Genomic DNA, 25,665 nt, shown 5'->3' with positions numbered 1-25,665 from the left:
GCGCGTAAGGTAGTAGAAAGCCCCATATAATGCACGTGTCGGGAGGCTTAGTTATGCGCTCCGAGTGTGCCGAAGATGTGCGCGTAGGCAGAGATGCGCACTCACAAGATGCGCGTGCCGTTGTGCGCAGTTTTAGCTTATGCGCCCGGCACTGTTGAGCATGTGGCTGTGCACCCGGCCCCCTCGTGCACGTCGCTGTGCGCACGGCACTTATGCGCGCCAATGTGCGCACAAGTAAGTTGTGCGCCCGGCTCGTCTGTTGGCACAGCTCGGTTTGGCGGACAGGACGGCGATAGATGGAAAATGGCGCCGGTGACCACGCGAGAGATATGGCGACCACCTCGGAGGGTCTCCACGTGGGAGGACCCTCATATCGGATCGGGTCTAGCCTGGACGGGGCTGATCAACGCGATAACACAGATGCCGACTGACGATCTGTGCGGCTTTCCGAGCCTCGGAGACAGAGACTTTTAGAAAGTTTTCTACCTTACCTTGTCTTGGTGTTTCCCGGGTTTCGTTCCGGGCGGTCTCCGGCTGCAGGGGGAGAAGGAAAGTACCTTCACCACCACGCTCGGTGTTGCACCCGCTGCCTCTCAGCCTCTCCAGTTGCCGGGGGCTAAGTCCATGCTGGGGACCGGCTGTCAGACAGAGACCTACCTCTGAAGGATCTCAGAAATCACCTCAGGAATTCTCGATTTGGGGAGGGACCCGTAGGTATCACCGCAGGAGAGCGGGACTCATCTGTAGAGGTAAGGTTTCTTCTTGTTTGGAATTTTCTTTGGTTTGAATACTCTAATGCTGTGCAAGCATGTATAGAGTCCCGAACTGCTATGGAGATGGAAAATACTGAAGAGCAGAGCTTCCTGCAGGGGTATATGTATTGGTGGTGACGTCAGATTGAAATCTGACTCCGTCTCCAACTGCTATCAGGAGCACACTATACCCATTGGTCCTGAATCCATCTGCTACACGCTAGGAAAATTTATTTTTTAAAATAAAGATTGATCCTAAAACAGTGCCCTTTCCTCTTTATCAAGAAAAATTATCATTATCAGACCCACCAACAGTAGATCCCATTAAGTTGAAGATTCCCCCTCCCAAGGCAGAGATATTGCATCAGCCATGTCTGCTGCTGGATCAACTCACCATGTTTACTTATGTAATAGAGCCCAAGTCAAAAAGCATATAAAGGAGATGACAAAAGACTGTCCAGGATAAGGAGAAATCTTGAAGGTGTTCACACAATGTGGCTAAAAGATGGCATGTATTGTTAGCAGTATGGACAAAACAACTAGATGAGCAGCAAACTGTATAGGCAGATTAACACAGTAGATGAAGGCAGAAAAGTCCATTTATTTTCCTACCCCAGACACCATTACATGACTAAATGCATTGGATACCAAATGTAAAGTATTTAAAAAGGATACAGATCTGTGAAAACTGCAAGCAAGCTTCACTGCAAAAAACAAAAAGAAAAATGGTCTTTTGTAAATTGCTATCATCTTTCAAGCTATATTAGTTTCATGTCTTCTCCCATGCTTCATTTTCCTCTTTTGTCACCCCAAATCATTATTCTAATAACATAGTAATAGCTAAACTTATGACCTGGGCCGACTGCTCAGTGGCAGGGCTGCACAGTGCCATATGGGAACTTTGGGTTTGAGTCGAGTGCCTAGCTTCTTCTTGACCTGGGTTATTGTAGAGGCAGCTTTCAGCCAGGGGGGACAAGTCTCAGTTGTCGCAAAAGCAGGGACAGCCAATGGCCGAGCTTAGGTCACACAATACCAGATTCTGGAATAAACTGCAATTTATGGTCCCTGGCAGAGGAAAAACAGGGGGTGGAAGCAGAGGACAGACCTAAACATGGGGAGAAAGCCCCATAGCACAGTAGAGACAAATTCAAATTCAGCTGGAAGCCCCTAGGACCAGAAAATAAAAAAAAAACAAAAGAAAAACCCAAACCTTTTTGTATCAATTTTTATAGCAACAAATCCCTCTGCAACAGCTTCTGCCACTTTCTCATTCTCCCAGCTTGCTGCCATCTGCGTAGACTGTTCATCATCTCCTGCAAGAGATTAGACTTTTAATAGAAGCCTATTCCCACTTACAAGCTTAACAAAACTTGGATTTTACGACTGCATAGCCGCCCTGGGCAAGGGCTTAGAAATATAGGAGATGGCACCAGAAAATGACTAGTTGGCTTAGACTTGTGGTAAGTCAGAGATCTTCTTAATGGCAATCTAAGAGGGGCTGCAAAACCAGACATTCTCTCATAGCCTGTGTATTAACCAAAATACGTATATTCTTCTATGTGAATGCAGTGAACATCTGAAAGACTCCCTTGGGGTCACAAAAAAAAAAAAAAGGTAGTAAACCTCTTCTTGTAGGTGAAAATATTTAGAAAGCTTGGGTACCAACTAAAAATTTGTAGATGCCAAGAATTTTCCTTTTTTGACTTTTCAATTTTTTGTTTTCTTTATTTTTTGTTTATAAATAAAAAAAAAAAAGTTAGAACAAAGAAAAGTAATTTTTAGTTTCTCTCTACACCCCACCTCCCAACACACTCATTTGGGCCTGTTCCCCTGACATCTGCAGTGTCTCCTTAGGCCAGGTCTGACCCCAGCAGTAGGCATCAAATTTTAGTCACTCTGCAATCTAGTGCCTAGGATTTTGCCAGTTCAGGTTCACCACATATCTCTATGCATTCTGAATCCCTAGACATACGACCGAAAATAAAACTAGCAGAGTAGAAATGACATGCAATATTGTACTATTCATATTAACTACAAAGGAGCCAACAGATTGTAGATCACAGGTATGAACCCATAGAGCTTTGAAAAAATACAGAGGGTGTTCATATCTCAAATGATCAAGTAAATGCTATCAATGTATTTTGTTGCATTATTTTCACATGAAAACGATCATTTCATTAAATATGAAGAGTTTAAGTGGAAGCCTGAATAAACTACTGAAAGTAAGTCATCTCCTAGTTGTCAAACTAAGCCTTACAATAAAGCAAACCACTAGAGGAATGATAGTATTTTGCAGGCTTGTCAAGTTAATGTGAACTACTATTAAAAAAGAGTACTTAGTTATAAAATAAATACTTCAGCCAAGGCTGGAAAAATTCCAGGTCACAGATAATCTAGGCAGCTAAAATTTGGCACCTGGCACAAGAGATGAGCTTTGGCAGCTGATAGAAGAGAAGTCAATGCTGATGGGCTACCAAACACAAGAAAATGAAGAGGGTAGAACAGAAGGGGGGAAGATGGTTGGAGGCAGAATATTTAAACAAAAAGCAAAATAAGATTAATTTTTTTTTCTTTTTTTTTTTTTTAAAGAAACTTTATACCCGAGTAGCTAAAAATCTCAGTTGGAGCCCAAATACTCCAAAACTCTTTCCACCCTCTATAGTGATACAAATAGCAAAAGGTCTGTATCAAATTATTCTTCCATTACAAAGCATGAAAAACTACTATGAGACAAGGCCCTTATTGTAATAGAAACTAACAATTGTGAAAAACAAAGATAATCCCCTGCCATTATGTTAAGGTCTAATTATATAGATTCCCATCTAACGCTGGCCTTGCTGCAACAATGGCAGCCATCTTTCTTCTCCCCCTCCATGGGGCAGATACAATATTAGTGCGTAGAAAACGGGCACTCAATGTTGCACCTCTCCTGGGTGTGCGACGCAATATTTAATTGAGGGGTTGCGCTAAACAGGAGGCGCTAGGGAAATTGTGCTTCTCTAGCGCCGCCTCAGCATTAGGTGCACAGGAGAGGTGGCTATCAGTGCAGGTTGGGAAAACGGACGCTTAATATAGGGGTACGTTTTCACCCACTACCAGCACAATATGCACACACAAGATACACTGCTAACAGTCTCATCTACATGGAATTTACATGTGATGAGCACTATTTACTTGGTATTTGGACATGCGATTTGGATGTGCTAATCCCGTATTGCATCAAGGATTATGGACGCATGCCCAAAAATGCACATTCAATTGTGTTAAGCCATGCGCTAGTTGCAGTGCACAATATTACATCGACCACCCATGGGAGGCTAATATAATAAAGTGTGCTCAGCAGAACACAGTTTTACCTACAGTTGTGCACAAACTTTATTCCTGATGCAAAAAGGAGTTTTATGCACAAGATGCATACAGATTAGCGCCCTCCCATGTCAATCTAATAATGAAGGCATTAGAGATTACCTCCAATGTAGAGCGATGCACTAGCTTAATTCATGCATTTTCAGCACTGGAATCTTAACTCCTCATTAGAGGTAGAGGAAAGTTTCCAGGGCTTGTGTTAGTCTATGGGTAAAGCTCGTGTTCTGATGCCGAGACCTGTAAGCAACATTCATGCACAGAAAACATGCTTTTTTTTTGTACATAAACCATGTTTTCTGCATATAAAATATTTATGCACGCAAAGTGCTTTATACAGGGAAAACCTTTTGAATGCATACATCATCTTTTATGCTCAAAAAGCATAGTTTGTGTGCCATAAAGCATGTTTCTCCGAGTACTAAGCATTCTTTTATAAATATTTTCAGGTTAGTGTGCTTTCATTGTTTTTAAACTCCCAATGCAATAGCATATCATTAGCTTACTGCCTCAGAAGTTAAAATTTCCTTTAGCGTGTGCATTAATGCACAACTTATTACACTGACCCTTGAGTTTGAATGTGTTGCCTCCACAACATGGCTAAATTTTGTTGGAAAGAAAACCCTAACAAGTCTCTTGCACTTGTGAAACTGGGCTAGCCCATCAGTTAGTTTTCTAACTTTTTACACAATGCATTCCTTAAGAAAACGAACTACAATGCACCGAGAAAGGAGTCTGAAAAATAGAACCAGATTACCTACTGCTGCTGCTAAGAATGGTAAATATAACGGCACTACCAATTTAATACCACATGATGAAAGCGTTCCACTTTTATGGCTTAGTGGGAGGAGTTTATCAATATTATGTAATCCACCTGAGTATAATTATGCCAAATAATCGCTTTAAATGACCCTCATACTAGGCATCATCAGGAATGCTATATGTATCTTGTTTCCATCTGCCTTACAGGTCATCTGTTGTATTGTCTTGCCCAATATCTTTTTTTAAAAGAAATTTTTCTGTTGCAATTTTAAAATAAAAAAGATTATACTTATCTTTTAACAAAGTCCGTTCTAGAACCTCTTGTGCACATTCATTTTTCAACAGTGTTAAAAAGCAGTCCACCACTTTTTTCAAGTTGTAATGTTCAATGCCAGGGACAGTAACTTTCAAAGGGGAGCGCAGGCGCACTTTGACATGTGCGTGTTGGCATGTCCAGGGATGCAACTATTTTATAACATATGCGAACGTTATAAAATTGCCTCAGTGCGCGTATGTAGGAAGTGATATCATTCACCTCCTACTTCCAATTTCGGTTAAATCAAAAGCTGAACAATGATAAAAATCTGAATTCTGACCACTCCCCTGAGGAAGAACATTGTGTAAAAAAACATGGATCTAACACTTGCTTTTTTAACACTGTTGAAAAATGAATGTACAGAAGAGGTTCTAGAATGGATTGTTTTAAGATAAGTATAAACTTTTTATTTTTAAATTGCAAAAGAAATTTCTTTAAAAAAAGGAGAGAGAGATTGGGGCAAGACCCCTATGCAACAGATACTGTATGATTATTTGTAAGGAAGACGGAAACAAGATACATATAGCATTCCTGATGATGCCTATAGTATTATGCTCATTTAAAGCAACTGCTACCAATTTTACTCCATCTTCACTAATGAAGCATGTAAGATTCCAATCTGCAAGTAATGTAGGATAGACCATTAGTAGTAACTGACAAATGACAACTACTTGTGTTGTGGATGGTGCCCTATTAAAAAGTTAAGGGCAACGTTACATTGTATAGATTGTAATAAAGTTAAACACTAAGCAACAAAAGGGTATCAAATCACTAATATAGCTCCAAACAAGTCAAACTACTTTTCTTAGCCAAACTCACTTCCCATGAGTGGATATTATGTTCAAAACAGGTACAATAAAAATAAAAATGTGAAAAAACTCTATAATGAATTACAAAATGCTAATCTGCCTCTAGCTTTTTCTTTTTTTTTTACAATGCATGTTTCAATAAAAACAAATTCTATTGGGTTTTTTCTCTCAATACAGACTTATAGATACATAAAATAAATAAGTTAAACAATCATGTTACTATTAGACACTGTCTAAATTGAAAGATTTATTAAATAAGAATCCTTTCCATAGGTACAATATGGGAAAGTAATTTTTTTTTTTTGGGGGGGGGGGATGCTATTCCGCAGTTGATGAGGGTGGACGCCTAAGAACGAAGCTCTGTCCCCCACCCATATAAATACCTTTCTTTTTGGCGAAAAACCTCTGGGACTTCAGCTTTTAAGGCGTGCAGGTCTCCTCCAATATTTGGTGCCCCGAATGGCGGCGAAACGAAAGACTGCCGAACTCAAACAGTTCTCGTACGGCAAGCTGATCTCGGAAGCGGGGCCTGCAGACCACGACCAAGCCAGTCTAAATTTAGACCCTGCCAGGTCCAGGGACGACGCAGCCGGTGAACACAATCAAGTTGGTATGAATCTCACGACAGACTCATGGTACTCCGGGCAGACTTAATGCAGCACAAACCCAATTTATTAGAATCAATAGCAGACATTAAGGAAGATCTCGCAGCCCTAGGAGCACGTGTGGATGATGTGGATACTCGGGTAGACGGGCATGGAGAGGCGATTAACAGCCTGACACTTCAGCAGAGACAGTTTTCTACTGAAATAGTGAACTTGACTGAGAAAATTGAGGATTTGGAGAATAGGAATAGGAGGTGCAACCTGAGGATCCGTGGGGTACCTGAAAATGAAGACTTTGCTGACAAATCTGCTCCTCCATTTTGAGTGCAGGCACTTCAGAACACCACAACATGGAGGAATCACAGCTGATGATCTGACTCCAAAGGGCCCACCGAGTACTGGGGCAGCGCAGGGACCAGAGACCTCGTAATATAATAATTTGTTTCCACAGCTTCACACAAAAGAATCAGGTGTATGAAGCAACACGAAAACAAAATGAAATACTCTGGAACTCCCATAAACTGTCCATCTTTCAAGATCTGGCACCTGCGATGCGCCAGAGACGGTTTGAACTGCATGAAGCAACAGCAGCATTGTGCAATAGTGGCATTCGTTATCACTGGACATACCCTTTTAGATTACAATTTCAAATAAAAGGAGTGACCCATAGAGTCGTCGCTTATGGAGGCTGCAGAAGCATTTCAGCAGGCCCAGATGCCAGTCACATTCCAGGTTCCCAAGCTGACCACCGCTCCCCATAAATTGGACACCCAACCACGGTGCATAGAGTGGGCAAGGGAGGGAAGCGACTCCACCGTCAGCCGGAAGATGCTTGCCCCAATGCCTCTGACCAAGGCTGACTGTTAGTTGTGACTCCTGATCATAAGAACATGCCATACTGGGTCAGACCAAGGGTCCATCAAGCCCAGCATCCTGCTTCCAACAGTGGCCAATCCAGGCCACAAGAACCTGGCAAGTACCCAAAAACTAAGTCTATTCCATGTTACCATTGCTAATGGCAGTGGCTATTCTCTAGGTGAACTTAATAGCAGGTAATGGACTTCTCTTCCAAGAACTTATCCAATCCTTTTTTAAACACAGCTATACTAACTGCACTAACCACATCCTCTGGCAACAAATTCCAGAGCTTAATTGTGCGTTGAGTAAAAAAGAACTTTCTCCGATTAGTTTTAAATGTGCCCCATGCTAACTTCATGGAGTGCCCCCTAGTCTTTCTACTATCGAAAGAGTAAATAACCGATTCACATCTACCCGTTCTAGACCTCTCATGATTTTAAACACCTCTATCATATCCCCCCTCAGTCGACTCTTCTCCAAGCTGAAAAGTCCTAACCTCTTTAGTCTTTCCTCATAGGGGAGTTGTTCCATTCCCCTTATTATTTTGGTAGCCCTTCTCTGTACCGTCTCCATAGCAATTATGTGTTTGAGATGCGGCAACCAGAATTGTACACAATATTCAAGGTGCGGTCTCACCATGGAGCGATACAGAGGCATGATGATATTTTCCGTTTTATTCACCATTCCCTTTCTAATAATTCCCAACATTCTGTTTGCTTTTTTGACTGCCGCAGCACACTGAACCGACAATTTCAATGTGTTATCCACTATGACGCCTAGATCTCTTTTTTTAGGTTGTAGCACCTAATATGGAACCCAACATTGTGTAATTATAGCATGGGTTATTTTTCCCTATATGCATCACCTTGCACTTATCCACATTAAATTTCATCTGCCATTTGGATGCCCAATTTTCCAGTCTCACAAGGTCTTCCTGCAATTTATCACAATCTGCTTGTGATTTAACTACTCTGAACAATTTTGTGTCATCTGCAAATTTGATTCTCTCACTCGTCGTATTTCTTTCCAGATCATTTATAAATATATTGAAAAGTAAGGGTCCCAATACAGATCCCTGAGGCACTCCACTGTCCACTCCCTTCCACTGAGAAAATTGTCCATTTAATCCTACTCTCTGTTTCCTGTCTTTTGGCCAGTTTGCAATCCACGAAAGGACATCGCCACCTATCCCATGACTTTTTACTTTTCCTAGAAGCCTCTCATGAGGAACTTTGTCAAACGCCTTCTGAAAATCCAAGTATACTATATCTACCGGTTCACCTTTATCCACATGTTTATTAACTCCTTCAAAAAAGTGAAGCAGATTTGTGAGGCAAGACTTGCCCTGGGTAAAGCCATGCTGACTTTGTTCCATTAAACCATGTCTTTCTATATGTTCTGTGATTTTGATGATTAGAACACTTTCCACTATTTTTCCTGGCACTGAAGTCAGGCTAACCGGTCTGTAGTTTCCCGGATCGCCCCTGGAGCCCTTTTTAAATATTGGGATTACATTTGCTATCCTCCAGTCTTCAGGTACAATGGATGATTTTAATGATAAGTTACAAATTTTTACTAATAGGTCTGAAATTTCATTTTTTAGTTCCTTCAGAACTCTGGGGTGTATACCATCCGGTCCGGGTGATTTACTACTCTTCAGTTTGTCAATCAGGCCTACCACATCTTCTAGGTTCACGGTGATTTGATTCAGTCCATCTGAATCATTACCCATTAAAACCATCTCCATTACGGGTACCTCCCCAACATCCTCTTCAGTAAACACCGAAGCAAAGAAATCATTTAATCTTTCCGCGATGGCCTTATCTTCTCTAAGTGCCCCTTTAACCCCACGATCATCTAACAGTCCAACTGACTCCCTCACAGGCTTTCTGCTTCGGATATATTTTAAAAAGTTTTAATGTGAGTTTTTGCCTCTACAGCCAACTTCTTTTCAAATTTTCTCTTAGCCTGTCTTATCAATGTCTTACATTTAACTTGCCAACGTTTATGCTTTATCCTATTTTCTTCTGTTGGATCCTTCTTCCAATTTTTGAATGAAGATCTTTTGGCTAAAATAGCTTCTTTCACCTCCCCTTTTAACCATGCCGGTAATCGTTTTGCCTTCTTTCCACCTTTCTTAATGTGTGGAATACATCTGGACTGTGCTTCTAGAATGGTATTTTTTAACAATGACCACGCCTCTTGGACATTTTTTACTTTTGTAGCTGCTCATTTCAGTTTTTTTCTAACAATTTTTCTCATTTTATCAAAGTTTCCCTTTTGAAAGTTTAGCACGAGAGCCTTGGATTTGCACACTGTTCCTCTTCCAGTTATTAAATCAAATTTGATCATATTATGATCACTATTGCCAAGCGGCCCCACCACCGTTACCCTCTCTCACCAAGTCCTGTGCTCCACTGAGAATTAGATCTAAAATTGCTCCCTCTCTCGTCTGTTCCTGAACCAATTGCTCCATAAAGCTATCATTTATTCCATCCAGGAACGTTATCTCTCTAGCGCGACCCGATGATACATTTACCCATGTCGGGGGACCCCTACTTGCGCTTGGAATTATACATAAAAAACTGACAGTGGAGTTGCATTTGAACTGTGTTATAATATTAATAAATTTTGGATCCGATAAGTTTTTCTGCACTTGTTGTGTTTTTGGTAATTGAAGTCTCCCATTATTACTGCACTACCAATTTGGCTAGCTTCCCTAATTTCTCTTAGCATTTCACTGTCCGTCTCACCATCTTGACCAGGTGGACGGTAGTATACCCCTATCACTATAGTCTTCCCCGACACACAAGGGATTTCTACCCATAAAGATTCAACTTTGTATTTAGTCTCATGTAGGATGTTTATCCTGTTGGACTCTATGCCATCCCGGAGATAAAGCACCACACCTCCTCCCGAGTGCTCCTCTCTGTCATTGCGATATAATTTGTACCCCGGTATAGCACTGTCCCATTGGTTATCCTCTTTCCACCATGTCTCTGAGATGCCAATTAAGTCTATGTCATCATTCACTGCTATACATTCTAATTCTCCCATCTTACTTCTTAGACTTCTGGCATTACCATACAAACATTTCAAAGTTTGTTTTTTGTTTGTATTTTCATTCTGCTTTTTAATTGCTTGTTTGCTTGTTTGCAATTTAATTGCTTGTTTGTAATTTCATTCTGCTTAATTGCTTTTTAATATGGGTTACAGTGTTTTCTGCGGAACAGCAGTATGATTTGGAGGTTTCTACGTCATTCGACTTACTATCAGAGTCTCCAGGCTGAACGAGAACTGGCCTAGGTTGGACTTGCAGAGGTTTATATATCTATTTTTCTGTATATGACATGGTATTTTTTCTTCACATTATGTTTTATAGTATTGCTCATAGGCGGGCGGGGGGGGGGGGGGCCTCACAATCGGGGGTCCCTTAGACATCGGGTGTAGGCAGAGCTCCCAGGGAGTGATATTCCGTAGGTAATGGCGGAATATATAAGGCATAAATACCAATAAGACTCTCTTACATTTATGTAATGTGGAGACAGCCAACTGTAAATCTTGAAAAAAATATCTGTGCAACCACATATGAGATATAGTCACATTTAAACACCTCAAGTGAGAAACAATATAGCTTGATGCCAGACCTCATACCACGGCATAAGTAGTAATGCTAATTTAGCATGTATTGAGTCTGCCAGCATATATAATCATAGGTCTTTGACAAATTGAATTTTTCTTTTCATTTTCTTGCTTCTGTGCAAGAAAATTCCGTGGGAATCCGTCCAATCAGGACTCTAGCAGGTCCTGATTGGACGGATTCCCACGGAAGAAAATGGTCGGCAAGAACTCATTCGAACTGTCAGTCTTCACACGTGATATATATCATCAAATGTCCCTGTGATTTATTTTATGTTGGCCGGACCAAACGTTTAATACGCACAAGACTCATTGAGCATAAAAGTTGTTTACAAACTGGGAAATTACAGGCTCCAATTGTAGCACACTGCCTCTTAAAACAACATCAGTTCGTGGATCTGAGATGGAGGGTGATAGATATGATCCAACTATCAGGGAGGGGAGGTGATCCACAAAAATTATTAAACGTTAGAGAACAGCAATGGATCTTTAAACTAAACACGATACAGCCTATGGGACTCAATCTTTCGGTCGAATGGTTCTCTTTGGTTTAAATGCCTACATATACCTTCGGACGTCATCCTTTACATAGCACATGATGACTGGTCAATCATTGGTTTAAAAAGAAGGGCGCGTTTTCTTTCACCTGGGTGGAAGAAACGTAACACCGGCAGAAGCCGCCATCTCCAGCCGCTCCAATATCGTGTTTGTACTGCTGAATTCCCATTACAACTGATAAGTATTTATAATTTTTTGTCAATTTTTCTGATGCATTCTTTTATATTAACAGTCATTTCTGCCCCCGACGAAGGCACGCGCCGAAACACGGATCCAGTGTCGGGCTTTTCCATACTAGCCTCCGAAGAAAAAATATGGCGTTTCTTCACCATCATTACTAAGCTAAGTGTTGGTTAAACATGACTTAATGATCAAAAATACGATCAAATGAACAAAAAAAAGTTGTGTTCTTTCAAGTAATTATTTTATTCACAAGATTCACAAGTTTGTTTGCACAGAAGCAAGAAAATGAAAAGAAAAATTCAATTTGTCAAAGACCTATGATTATATATGCTGGCAGACTCAATACATGCTAAATTAGCATTACTTATTATGCCGTGGTATGAGGTCTGGTATCAGGCTATATTGTTTCTCACTTGAGGTGTTTAAATGTGACTATATCTCATATGTGGTTGCACAGATATTTTTTTCAAGGAATATATAAGGCATACAGGATCTGGCAAGCAGGATTTTTGTACAACACGCTTTAGGTCAGGATTGGAGCAGATTGGCTGACAGGGGTCACTTTTTGTCTAGGAGGATAAATAGAGTACTCAGAGCCAGGAAGGTCCTTTTTCCCTGGCCTCCACCTTTCTATAGGTATTGTATCGCTAAACTTCAGATGGCTACCAGGTTAATATCTATTAATGCAAAGGGGCTAAACACCCCTCGAAAACGGTTGCTACTAAAGAAGGAATTACAGTCACAGAAAGCCACTATAGTCTTTATTCAGGAGACCCATGTTAGGAAGTGCCATGAACGATTATTGTCCTTCCCTTCCTTCCCTGGTTCTTACTGGGCTGCCAGCACTAAATCCTCTAGATATGCTGGGGTTGGGATCCTAATTTCTACTTCTCCAGTTCACGAATTATTAGGTCAAGTGAGGGATCCCCTGGGTAGATACCTCTTGATCAAGATCAGGGTTGACACACGCGTAATTACCTTGGTTAATGTGTATTTTCCTAACACAAATCAATTATCCTTCCTGGACACTATTGATCAATTATTGACTCAACACAGAGGGGGACTTAGTTCTTGGCGGGGATTTTAATGTTACCAGAGATCCTAAACTTGATAACTCCACACATTCACAGGCTTCGTTACCTGGCATGAATCTAATGGATATATGGAGACAGATATCCTACGTCCCGGTCTTATACGTTCTTCTCGCAACCTCACAACACAAACTCCCATATTGATTATATCTTTATAGATAACCATCTTCAAAACTCCGTGAGTAAAGTGGGTATTGATAGTATAGCGGTCTGATCATGCCCCTATTTGGGTGGAAATGCACTTCCAGATCACCACGGGTGGACTGCACTCATGGAGACTTAATGATAGTTTATTAAAATATGTAGGCTTTGTTAATCGCCTGGACACACAAATACAGGAATATTTTTGTCTCAATAAGGATACAGGGATGTCACCCTATGTGGTCTGGGAGTGTTCAAAAGTCGTGGTTCGAAGGCTTTTCATTTCTAGAGCAGCCTTTTGTAACAAGAAACGGGAGTGCACACGGACTTCGCTGATAGCAGAAATATCTAAGTTGACGCCCCTCTTCTAAAGGCAAAAGGTACATTGAGATCGATTGATGACACTTACATTGGTCACATGCTTAAACAAACATTTTTTGAGGTGGGTAACAAAGCGGGGCGTTACCTGGCGCAGCACCTAAAGGCGGCCCAAGCTCAGATCTTAGTGGCTAAGGTTAACAATTCACAGGGCAGGTCTGAGACTACAACTGAGGGAATTTGTTGGTGCTTTACAGATTTTTATGCTAAACTATATTCCCAGGATGTATCAATCCACTCCCCCAATATTAGAGAGTACCTTAACACAGTAGTTCTGCCAGACCTCTCCCTGGAGCAACGGGAATTTTTAGATACCCAGATCACTGTTTCGGAGGTTCTATTTGCTATTAAAAACTTAAAATTGGGTTAGGCACCTGGGCTGGATGGCTTAACTGGGGCATATTACCGATGCTTTGCTCACTCTCTTGCAGAGCCATTCACTGCTATGTTTAATTTCCTCCGGGAGACCGATTCTATAGATCCTAACAATAACACAGCAGGTATATCCGTCATAGCAAAGCCAGGTAGAGACTTTAATTAGTGCGATCTTATAGGCCCATTTCATTGATCAACTTAGACCTGAAAATTTTAGCATGTGTGCCTGCTGCCCGGCTGAATGGAGTCCTGCCCGGATTGGTCCATTCTGACCAGGTATGATTTGTCCCTGATAGGCTGGCAGCAGATAACGTACGTAGAATAGTTGACATTATTGGCCTTGTTCAGCATAATCGCATACCCACAGCTTTACTATCCTTGGTTGCAGAAAGAAAATATTACTTACCTGCTAATTTTCGTTCCTGTAGTACCATGGATCAGTCCAGACAGTGGGTTATGTCCCCAATCCAGCAGATGGAGTCAGTCAAAGCTTCGAGGGGGCGTCACCATGAGTACTACTACCCCCTCTGCAGGAGTTCAGTATTGAGTATATCAAAGCCCGAGTAAACAAAGGACCCCCAATTTGGATCAAGTTTAAAGTAACGGCAACAACAGCCGCAGAACGTAAACAACAAAACCCGTGCCCGTCCCACCAACGGGTGGGAGGTCGGGAGGTCAGCGTGCCAACCCCAAACGTAACTGTGACAAACAGGGAAAACTGAGAAATCGTGAGAGACAGAAAGCACCATCGTCCCATAGAGGAAAACAGTCGAGCAGGAATTAGAACCCAAATGCGGTGGGCGTCTGGACTGATCCATGGTACTACAGGAACGAAAATTAGCAGGTAAGTAATAATTTTCTTTTCCCTGTACGTACCTGGATCAGTCCAGACAGTGGGATGTACCCAAGCTTCCCTAAACCGGGTGGGGTCCTGCGAGACCTGCTCGTAGCACCTGCTCCCCAAAGTGTCCGAAGACCGAAGAAGCGAGGTGTAGACGATAGTGTCTCGAGAACGTGTGTAACGATTTCCAGGTGGCCGCTCTACAAATTTCTTGAGAGGAGACCGAGCGAGTCTCCGCCCAAGAGGCCGCCTGAGCTCGTGTCGAATGCGCCACAATACCGGGTGGGGGAGTCCGTCCCACCCCAATGTAGGAAGCGGCAATGCCGGCCTTCAGCCATCTGGCAATGGTCGTCTTCGAGGCCTGAGACCCCTTCTTAGGACCGGACCAAAGTACGAAGAGATGGTCAGAAGTCCGGAAATCATTCGTAGCCTCCAGATAGAGACGCAGAGTGCGCTTGACATCCAAGAGTCGGAGAGACTTCGCTCAGAAGAAGAGAAGGACGGCAGTTCCACCGTCTGATTCACATGGAACGCGGACACCACCTTTGGAAGAAAGGAGGGAACAGTGCGAATCGAAACCCCGGAGTCCGAGAAACGGAGATAGGGCTCTCTGCACGACAGGGCCTGCAGTTCCGAGATGCGACGAGCAGAGCAGATAGCCACCAGAAACACCGTCTTAAGCGTGAGATCCTTAAGCGTCGCATTCCGCAGTGGTTCAAACGGAGGTCCCGACATGGCCCGTAGCACGAGGTTGAGACTCCAGGAGGGACAAGGAGTCCGCAACGGCGGTCGCAAGTGCTTGACACCCTTGAGAAAACGATGGATGTCCGGGTGTTGCATCAGAGAACCCCCGTCCCGCAGGAGCGAACCAAGGGCGGCCACCTGGACCCTGAGTGAGTTGTAGGCAAGCCCTTTGTCCACCCCCGCTTGCAGAAACTGAAGGATCTGGGGAACCGAAGCCTCCGTGGGACGCGTGTTCAATCCGGCACACCACAGCTCGAACACTTTCCAGACTCGCACGTAGGCCACCGACGTCGAAGCCTTTCGAGAACGCAGCAGCGTTGACACTACCGCCTCCTGGTAGCCCCGACGCCGAAGGCGGTGCCTCTCAAAAGCCAGGCCGCAAGACAGAAGAGTTCTGCCTGGTCGAAAAATACCGGGCCTTGGTGAAGGAGGCGGGGGAGATGTCCCAGACGGATGGGTCCGTCGATCACCAGTTGGAGCAGGTCTGCAAACCAAGGTCGTCTTGGCCACTCCGGAGCGACGAAGATCACAGGTCCCTGGTGGGCCTCCACGCGGCGGAGTAGTCTGCCGACCAGTGGCCACGGCGGGAACGCGTATAGCAGCAGGTTGGTCGGCCACGGGAGCACGAGAGCGTCTACGCCCTCCGCCCCCTCCGGCGGCTGAAGAACCGGGGCGCCTTGGTGTTCCGTGCGGACGCCATGAGATCCAGGTGGGGGGCTCCCCACCGCCGGACGAGCAGCTGCATTGCCTCGTCGGAGAGGGACCATTCCCCGGGATCCAGAAGTTGACGGCTGAGGAAATCCGCCTGTACGTTGTCCACTCCCGCGATGTGCGAGGCGGCCAGGCGGGCCAGATGCTGCTCCGCCCACTGCATCAGCATCTCTGCCTCGAGCGCGACCTGCGGACTGCGGGTGCCGCCCTGTCGGTTGATATAGGCCACCGTCGTCGCGTTGTCCGATAAGATCCTGACCTCCCGGTTCCGAAGGAGCGGCAGGAAGTGCTGGAGCGCTAGTCTGACAGCTCTGGTCTCCAGGCGATTGATGGACCACTTTGATTCCTCCGCGGACCATGTCCCCTGCGTGGCGCTGCGATCGCAGACCGCTCCCCAGCCTACTAGACTGGTGTCGGTGGTAACCACGACCCAATTTGGCAGATCGAGAGACATGCCGCGGGCCAAGTTCTCCGGATCCATCCACCAGGTTAGACTGTTCCTGGCAAACGGCGGCAGGGGGAGGAGCACCTGATAGTCCTGCGAAAGCGGTTTCCACCGGGATAGAAGCGATCTCTGTAGAGGCCTGAGGTGCGCAAATGCCCAAGGGACCATGTCGATGGTGGAACCCATCACCCCCAGGAGCTGCAGATAGTCCCAGGAGGTAGGGACCGATAACGCAGAGAACCGTTGTATGTGTTCCTGCAGGGCCTGCGCCTTGTCCTGACGCAGGAAAACCGCGCCGAGACGGGTGTCGAAGGTCGCCCCCAGGAAATCCAAGCGCTGCGAGGGTACCAGGGAGCTCTTGGAGAAGTTCACCACCCATCCCAGGGACTGCAGAAACTCTATGACCCTGGCCACAGCCTCCTGTCCATGGCGAAAAGACTTCGCTCGGATGAGCCAATCGTCCAGGTAAGGATGAACTAGTATCCCCTCCTTCCGCAAGGCAGCCGCTACCACCACCATGATTTTGGTGAAAGTGCGCGGCGCCGTCGCCAGCCCGAACGGGAGAGCCACAAACTGAAAATGTTGATCCAGGATCTTGAACCGTAGGAGACAATGATGCTCCCGGCGAATGGGGATGTGGAGGTAGGCCTCCGTCAGGTCCAAGGAGGCCAAGAATTCCCCCCGATGCACCGCCGCGATCACTGACCGCAGCGTTTCCATGCGGAACCGAACTACCCGGAGTGATTTGTTGACTTCCTTCAAGTCCAGGATGGGGCGGTAGGAGCCGTCCTTCTTTGGAACCACGAAGTAGATGGAATAATGGCCCGAGCCCACCTCTCCGCAGGGCACGGGCGCAATGGCGCCTATCTCCCAAAGCCTGTCCAGGGTCAACTGCACCGCCCTTCGCTTGTCGTCCGAGCCGCAAGGGGAGAACACGAACCGTCCCTTTGGAGCGCGGACAAACTCCAACGCGTAACCTTGTCCGATGGTATCCAAGACCCACTGGTCCGAGGTGATCCGCGCCCACTCCTGGTAGAAGAACGCCAGCCGCCCCCCGATCCTGGGAACGGCGGAGTGGGCGAGCCGAACATCATTGCGAGGACTTGGGAGAGGGCTGTCCACCTGAGGGAGCGGGACGTGCGGGGCGGCGCCCACGAAAGGAGCGAGACCAGGGTTGAGACCTGGGGGCCGAGGACCTGGCCGCCGCCGGTCTGTAGTTCCGGTAGCGCCGTTGTGCCCTGGCTCTGGTCCGAGAGGACGAAAACGCCCTGGTGGAGCGATATCTGTCTTCCGGCAGGCGATGAACCGCGTTTTCCCCCAGCGACTTGATGATTTGATCCAGATCCTCCCCGAACAGAAACTTGCCCCTGAAAGGCAGGGAGCCCAGACTCGACTTGGAGGACGTGTCCGCCGCCCAGTTGCGGAGCCATAGGAGACGGCGTGCCGCTACCACGGAGGCCATGGTGCGGGCGAGGATTCGAAACAGGTCATAGGAAGCGTCGGCTCCATACGCCACCGCAGCTTCCAGCCTATCCGCCTGGTCGGCCTCCCCGGCCGGTAGGACCTGGGAGGTGAGCAGCTGTTGCACCCAGAGGAGGCTGGCCCGCTGTGCCAGCGAACTACACATCACCGCCCGCAACCCTACCGCGGAGACCTCGAAGACCCGCTTGAGGAAGACTTCCAACTTGCGATCTTGGGTGTCCCTTAAGGCCGCTCCCCCCGTCACAGGGATGGTCGTCCTCTTCGTGACCGCTGTCACCGCGGAGTCCACTTTAGGTACCTTGATGAGATCTAGAAAATCTTCCGGCAGCGGATACAGTTTCTCCATGGCCCGGCTGCCCTTAAGAGCAGCTTCCGGGGCATCCCATTCCCTGGTGAGGAGCTGAATGAAAGACTCATGAATGGGAAAAGCCCGAGCTCTCGGCCTCAGGGCTGCCAGGACCGGATCCCCCTTCTTTGAGGAAGTGACCACAGCGGGCGCTACGGGAGCGGGCGGCTCCGGCGGTGGATCGAGGTCCAACTCCTTGATAATTTGAGGGAGCAGGTCATCCAGCTCTTCCCGCTGGAACAGACGCAGCGTGCGCGGATCATCCCCCTCGGAAGTGGAGTCCCCTTGACCCGGGTCCGCCGGGTCCGATCCAGGGGAAGCTGGCCCTGTGCCCGCTGCCCCCGAGCCTACCGGGAGCCGGGCGCGGGCGGGGGGTAGGGGGGCCCCCACACCCGCCGGAGCAGGGGGGGCCGGGGGAGGTAGGGGGGCCGGGGGAGGTAGCGAGGGCCGCGGTATCTTGATTGGAGGAGGTCCCGTGGGAGCATCGAGACCCTGCAGATATGCAGTGTGCATCAACAGGATGAATTCCGGGGAAAACCCCGGTCTACCCGAGGGGGTCTCCGAGGGGGGGGCCCCCGGGGACCCCTGCCCCTGCGGGCCTGTCTCCGAGTCCGATTCAGGAAGCAAGAGTGGAGGAGAGCCCTCAGCATCCCCTGCCCCCAGCGCTGCCTGTTCCCCTTCAGCGCGCATAGTATGTAAAATGGCCGCCGTTCCCGCCAGGAATGGGGGAGGGGCCGGCCCACGCCGCCCGGGCAAGCCTGCCAGCCGAGGGAAATCATCAAGAGGCCGCGAGGTGCCTTCCCCCCCGGGGAGGCACCTCGCACAGATGCCCTCCCTCGAAATCCGGGACCCGGGCTCGCCGCAGGCCGAGCAGCGTGCTGGCCACGGCATCGGAGCCGTCAGGAAGAAGGGAGCCGGCAGGCAAACAGAAAACCACCCGGCACAGCCTCGGGAGGGGGGCCGCGGGAGGGGCCGCCGCTGCGGGGGGGCCCGGACGGCCTGCACAACCCGCCGAAAGCAAGGCGGCACCGCGGGGGGGCCTTCCTGGCCGCGCGACCCGCCGGCGACGATCTCCCTGCCTGCCTCTGCAGCCCACGAGGAGCCGCGAAAATGGCCGCGGGCGAGGGAGGGAGCGCGGAGAGGCCGGTCCTGCTGGCCTCCGCGAGCCCCGATGAAGAAAAGCTGCAAGGCAAAAGCACAAAGACCAAAGACGCTGCACTTACCCCGCTGCAAGGAGAGAAGATGGAGAGAGCAAACAGCTAACAAACACAGAGGGAAGAAACGCCTCCCAATTAGAACCCTCTACCTTTCTTATTTTTTATTTTTTTTTTTAAAACAAACTTGATCCAAAAAACAGTCAGAGAGAAAACAGATTCAGAAGCATACAAGAAGCACAAGAAATGCCTAAGGTAATCGGGAGCAACCCGGAGTTACTACTCGCATCTGCTGGAGTCAGAAGATACTGAACTCCTGCAGAGGGGGTAGTAGTACTCATGGTGACGCCCCCTCGAAGCTTTGACTGACTCCATCTGCTGGATTGGGGACATAACCCACTGTCTGGACTGATCCAGGTACGTACAGGGAAAAGGTGTTTAATCTTGTTCACTGGCCTTTCCTATTTCAGACGCTAGGGAAGATGGGTTTTGGTTTCTTTTTTATTAAGTGGATTATGAAATTATATGACCAACCCCGGGCAAGAGTAAAAATTAATGGTAGTTATGGAGATCAGTTTACCATCGGCAGAGGTATGCATCAAGGCTGTCCCCTGTCGCCCCTACTGTTTGCACTATTTCTTGAACCCTTAACGACCCACATTAGGACCACCTCCTCTATTATGGGCATTACCAAGGCACATCAGCAATTTAAAATCTCTTTGTTTGCGGATGACATTCTGCTCACCCTCACAAACCCTTTACATCATTGCAGGGGACCATGCAAGAATTGGGGGCTTTCAGTGCAGTTTTGCGCCTTAAAATAAACCATGACAAATCTGAATTATTGACTATAGATGTTTCTCCCCAAGATCAGCTCAACCTTAGGAAAAGTCTCCCCTTCAAATGGGCCAAGAAGGCATTAAAATATTTAGGAGTCCGTATTGGAGCCAATGTAAATCATCTCTTGGATCTTTATCTACCTCTACTCCAGTCTATTAATGGTGACCTCAGATGGTCCATGTATACACATTCATGGCTATGTCGCATAGCTATCATCAAAATGAACGTCCTACCCCATTTTTTTAAATACTTTTTTACGACTCTCCCTATTTTTATCCCTACAATGTTGTTATGTCAGTGGCAGCAAAAAATGTTTGGTTTCATTTGACATAAGAGATCACAGAAGGTAGCTAAGACCACTTTATATTTACCAAAGAATAGAGGAGGATTGAGGGTACCGAACCTCTTGTGGTACTACACTGCGGCTCAGTTACGGCCTTTGGTGGTACTTCGTAGAACTAAAGATGTGCCACAGTGGGTGCTGCTAGAGCAAGCCTTAATTGGGGATATGCCGCTTGACGCGATGCCTTGGCGGCCCAAGGCTACATGGCACAAAATTCAATATGTACCTGTCACCCTCTGTACAATGCTTCGGGTATGGCGACAACGGCAATTGTTGTTGAAGGGGAAAGAACAATTTACTCCCTTAACATATCTCTTCGAAAATGCCATTTTCCCTCCAGTCTTCACGGACTAGCGCGTTCCAGACATGGGCTGCTGCAGGAATTAAGCGCATAGACCATATACAGGTACAAGGCTCTTTGATGTCAATCGATGATATACGTTCCTATCATTTGGGGACAGTGGATTTTTTGACATTCGCCAAAATACATTGCTTTGTTCACCAGGCACATTACACCTCTCTGGTTCTTTATTTTAAAATTATTGTATGAATGCACATTCCATGCAGGGTCTCATCTCCAAAATGTACACTCTGTTGCTTGGTAAGATTTCGGGAATGACCCGGCAACAACAGGCTTGGACTGGTGACTGATCATATTCTGGGAGAGGCGGAATGGGACCAAAGCTTATATAAATGTTCTGTCTCAGCAAGTTTACAGGAAAATTGTTACAAGATGCTGTACAGGTGGCATTACACGCCGGTGGCACTGCATTATGTCCACTATTCCTGAGACTTGCTGGAGGCAGTGTGGAGAGGTAGGCTCTTACTATCATATGTGGTGGCAATGTTCGAAGTTAAGTAACTATTGGCCTGCAATATTTAAATGGCTCTCCTTAATGCTTAAGCAACCCCTAGATGTTAAACCTTGGCATGCTTTGTTGACGCTACCTACAGACCCACTGAATAAAAACCACACAGCGTTTTGCACAACAGGTATTTATTGCAGCTAAGATTGAACTTGCAACACATTGGAAAAAAGGTTGTGCGCCCAGCATAGCTAAAGTATTACATAGAATACATGGTTACTATCAACTAGAACACCTCATGGCGGTTCACCAAGATCGCATGAAATTCTTTATGTCTACATGGGGACGATACATTCAATGGCTGGCTGAGCAAGAATAAAGGGAATCCTGGGATCTCATCCATGGTCTTTATTCGGAGTAGTAACCGCAGGCTTATTTTACCAGAGAGTGTTCTTTATTGCTCTATAGGTGTCTGAGCTAGTTCTTTCTCACTCCTGTCCAGCCATGTATCCATGCTGTCCATTGATATGTCACCTGCCTTGATGTTGATTACTGTTTTTGTGATTATCACCTGATGTCAGGGAGGTGGGGGGGGGGGGAAGGGGATTAATTACAAGACATTACAGTAAGCCTGCAATAGTGAATATACACATTGTTTGTTGCCATACTTGGGATATTGTTGTTTCATTACTCACTGTGTTAGGTGGCAATTGTTGTAATATACTACTCACTGGAAAACTTTAATAAAAATGTTTAAATACAAAAAAATCATTTTTTTGAATAAGGTCCTGCTTGTGTAGCACATTTCCGATAAACTTACTGGATTTGGAGAAAATGTGAGCCTTAATCAATTGATACCTTAGCATGTAATCTCACTTCCTTTTCACACAGGGTTCCCAGCAAAGTGATAAATTGTACAAGGACCAAAACAAAAAAGTTTATGTACTACATCTTCTAACATCACAGGTCTCTGTGCTGCATTTTTAAATAATGAACTCTCCCTCTGGAAAATGTCATAACTATCCCAATGTCTTGTTTGATTTCCCAATTGTAACATGCTAAATTTCAGATTGAGAATGCATAGGATACAGTGGAAAGGGAGGGGGGATGTGTTTGTATGTACCCCCATAACATTTAAGACACGATGTTAGCACTGTTGCTAGAAGTGGGAGAATTAAACTTCCTGTTAAAAAACAAAACAAAACAAGAAAACCATAGTGGGGGAAGGGAAGCATTTTGTTCCAAACAAAAAAAAAAAATGCAGTGATTTATAGTCTTGACGTCTCCACTCCTCCAAAGCTGTAAGTACTCTAAAATGCCCTTCTGATCACCACTCAAGATTAAGCAATAGCACACACCGCCCCTGGGCTCTGGCTAAATGAGTGTGCCAGTTTAGTAAACTAACTGTTGACTTGAGCAATGATTGTTTGTTGATGTAGTTATTCTAGCCCAGCGCTTACATCAGCTCGAATTAACTTTCCAAGTTCAGGAGGGACCTTAATAGGGCTCCAAACACCAGCGGTTGCACTGCCCAGCAATGCACAGCAACAACTGCCTCCACAGCTGGCAGTGACAGAGAAGATTTATCAGCCACAGCTTTGCCCAAAACTATATCTACAACAATAATAAACTTGGCTTTTTAGTCTGCTTTTGCCGATACTCAAGACAGCTTACGGTTTTATTAATAAACCAAGTGTTAATCCTAAAAGGCGTGCAACGTAAACTAAACCCCGTTCTCACCCTCCTTGTCAGAGAAAGTAGTGACTCCTCCATCACCCGAGGGACTCAGCGCTGGAATCTGCAAACTCTCTCCATCCATCTTCCCCGCACACCAATAATATTAAGAGGGAGCCCATCCAGCAGTTCACTCTTTTTTCTTCACAACTTTTTTTTTTTCTTATATCACTAAAATACTAACAACAGGAGTGCAAGGCGTCGAGAAAGGTCGCCCAGGCCCGGTTCAGGCACAGAAGGCCCCGCACTACCGCCTCCCCTTGCCCCGAATGAGTAGCGGTCGGGCGACGCGCAAAGGACCCGGCTCCCGTACCCCAGGCCTCCAGCCGCCCGCCGCTTACCTGCCACGAAGACGACGAACACGGAGCTGCGCTGCTTGGCCGAGGCGATGGCGTCCGGAATGGCGCCTTCGAACCACAGCATCTTGGGCTCCTCTCTGTGCGTGCGCGCGCGCGCACCTCCGGCCGCGGCGGTCAGCCAAAGCCTTTCCCCGCCGCACCGCCGAAGCCCTCGGGGCCGGAACTATTCCCGAAGCCGCTCACGCATAACACCCGTCTTCGCCTTCCGCCGCTCGCCTCACAAGAGCTGACTAACCACTTCGGGCAAACCCCAGCATTTCCGGAAATGCTGGTGCAGGCCGGGAGTTGTAGTCCAAACATGGCTAACATGGCGGCCGAGCCGGGGGTAACGCCCGATTCAACAACGTGTGTTTGACCTTTCAGGCATCGGTGTGGACATGGTGCCTGTGCCATGTCCAAGTTTGGAGCGACAAGGTGAAGTGGGCTTATATTTTAAAAGTTGCCTTCGCTCAGCAATTTTATTAACTCAAGCAAGATGTCACTTACCAACTCCTGATCAAGATGTTCTTCCTCACTTGGCAGAAAGTGGCACGTCTCCTACTTTCGATAAATGTAAGCTTAGTGATGCATACAGGAGATGTAGTTCAGTACTTGTAGCGGTCTATTCATAATCTTGGAGACTAATATCCTTTATTTAAAAACTAAATCCTTGCCTAGGTCACTTGACCCTTAATTTTCTCCTACTCTCCCAAGTTCATCTATATCCCTGTTACATGTAACTTTATCTTTCCCTTTTAGTTCAAATATTACTCCCCTGTTGCCTGTAAAGCGATGTGATATGTCTATGAACATCACTATATAAAAGTTTTTAAATAAAGTAATTTAGAAGCAGCAAATCAGCCATCCCCCTAAGCTAAAGAATCATCAAAGGCCAGTTTACACATACAGTTGCAACAGGACAAGCCTATGTTTAGTTAAGCCTGTCGCTGTAAATGAAGACTTGGAAACAAAGCTCAATGTTCCCCCTACTGGCTATCTGATTTCACTTAGCAAAATTACATAATTACCCTCTGATTATACCAAATGAAATCAGTTAGACAGTAGGAATACAGTAGAGCTTCACCTCCAAGACATCATATATAGTGACAGGCTCAGCTAAACTTAGTCTTGCTCAACTGTATGCATGTGTAATCGGGGATTGTCTCTGATCGTTCTTGAGAGCAGTGGTCCCCAACCCTGTCCTGGGGGCCCACCAGCCAGTCATAACATGCAAATTTTCTCTCATGCATATTCATTGTGGATATCCTGAAAACCTGACTGGCTAGTGGGCCCCCAGGACAGGGTTGGGGACCACTGCTTTAGAGGACCAGTGTGCCAAGGAGTTGTTGAACTTTGGGAAACAGTAATAAGAAACAAATCTAGGGGGGGCATGTGCTATGCACGGGAGACCTAGCCTAGTCACAGTTGCAAGCACGATGCTGAGTTCAATGACCCATGCTTTGCCCTGGCATGGCATTACTTACATTCTTAACCTTACCACTTGTTACTGTTTTGTTTGTAGTCCTAGGATTTACATTAACAAACACTATGGATCCTGGCATGCAGGCCACCATCATCATCAGTAAAGATACTAGGCCATAGCAAGCTATATTGTGTCACAGAGTGAGAAATCAGCTGGATGGGGGCTTTCATTCCCCAGAGGAGAGCCAGATGCTCACTTGGGCAGAGCTGGAGAAGATCTTTCACATGACGAGCCACCGCACCCTTGCATTGAACCTGCAGGTTCTAGTGGGCAGCAGGCCCTGCCAGGAGCAGTATATGTGGGGTAGGTCTTGACAGGCAGCATTCATACAACATCAGTATCCAAGCAGGAGGTCAAGGCAGGTTGTGAACCCACAAAATCAAGCAGGAGGTCAGGACAAACAGCAAACTGACAAAATCAGTATCCAAAGAGGATGTCAAGGCAGCCAGTAAACAAGTGAGGTCAAAGCCATAGACAGGCAGAGTCAATTCAAGGAGGGCTGTCAGGAAAGGTATGGCAGCACAGCACATGAGAACGAGGCAGGAGCTGGGGCTAGGTCCAGGCAACA

The 25,665-nt window shown here is 46.3% G+C and overlaps 1 protein-coding gene across 1 annotated transcript in view; it reads right to left on the bottom strand.

The window, feature by feature from the left end:
- Window positions 1-23,901, bottom strand: part of UBXN4 (UBX domain protein 4) — a 60,777-nt gene extending 36,876 nt beyond the window's left edge. The window contains exons 1-3 of the mRNA XM_029605390.1: window positions 23,618-23,901; window positions 1,963-2,065; window positions 1,428-1,456 (exon numbers count right to left, since the gene is read on the bottom strand). Coding sequence (XP_029461250.1) covers window positions 1,428-1,456; window positions 1,963-2,065; window positions 23,618-23,699 — 214 coding nt within the window. The 5' untranslated portion in view covers window positions 23,700-23,901. The remainder of the gene's footprint in view (window positions 1-1,427; window positions 1,457-1,962; window positions 2,066-23,617) is intronic.
- Between the last annotated feature and the right edge of the window lie 1,764 nt (window positions 23,902-25,665).

The sequence above is a fragment of the Rhinatrema bivittatum genome, chromosome 6, assembly GCF_901001135.1.
Source record: "Rhinatrema bivittatum chromosome 6, aRhiBiv1.1, whole genome shotgun sequence".
NCBI lineage: Eukaryota > Metazoa > Chordata > Amphibia > Gymnophiona > Rhinatrematidae > Rhinatrema > Rhinatrema bivittatum.
Note: the sequence above shows the minus strand (reverse complement) of the source record. Positions and strands in the feature narration are given on the sequence as shown.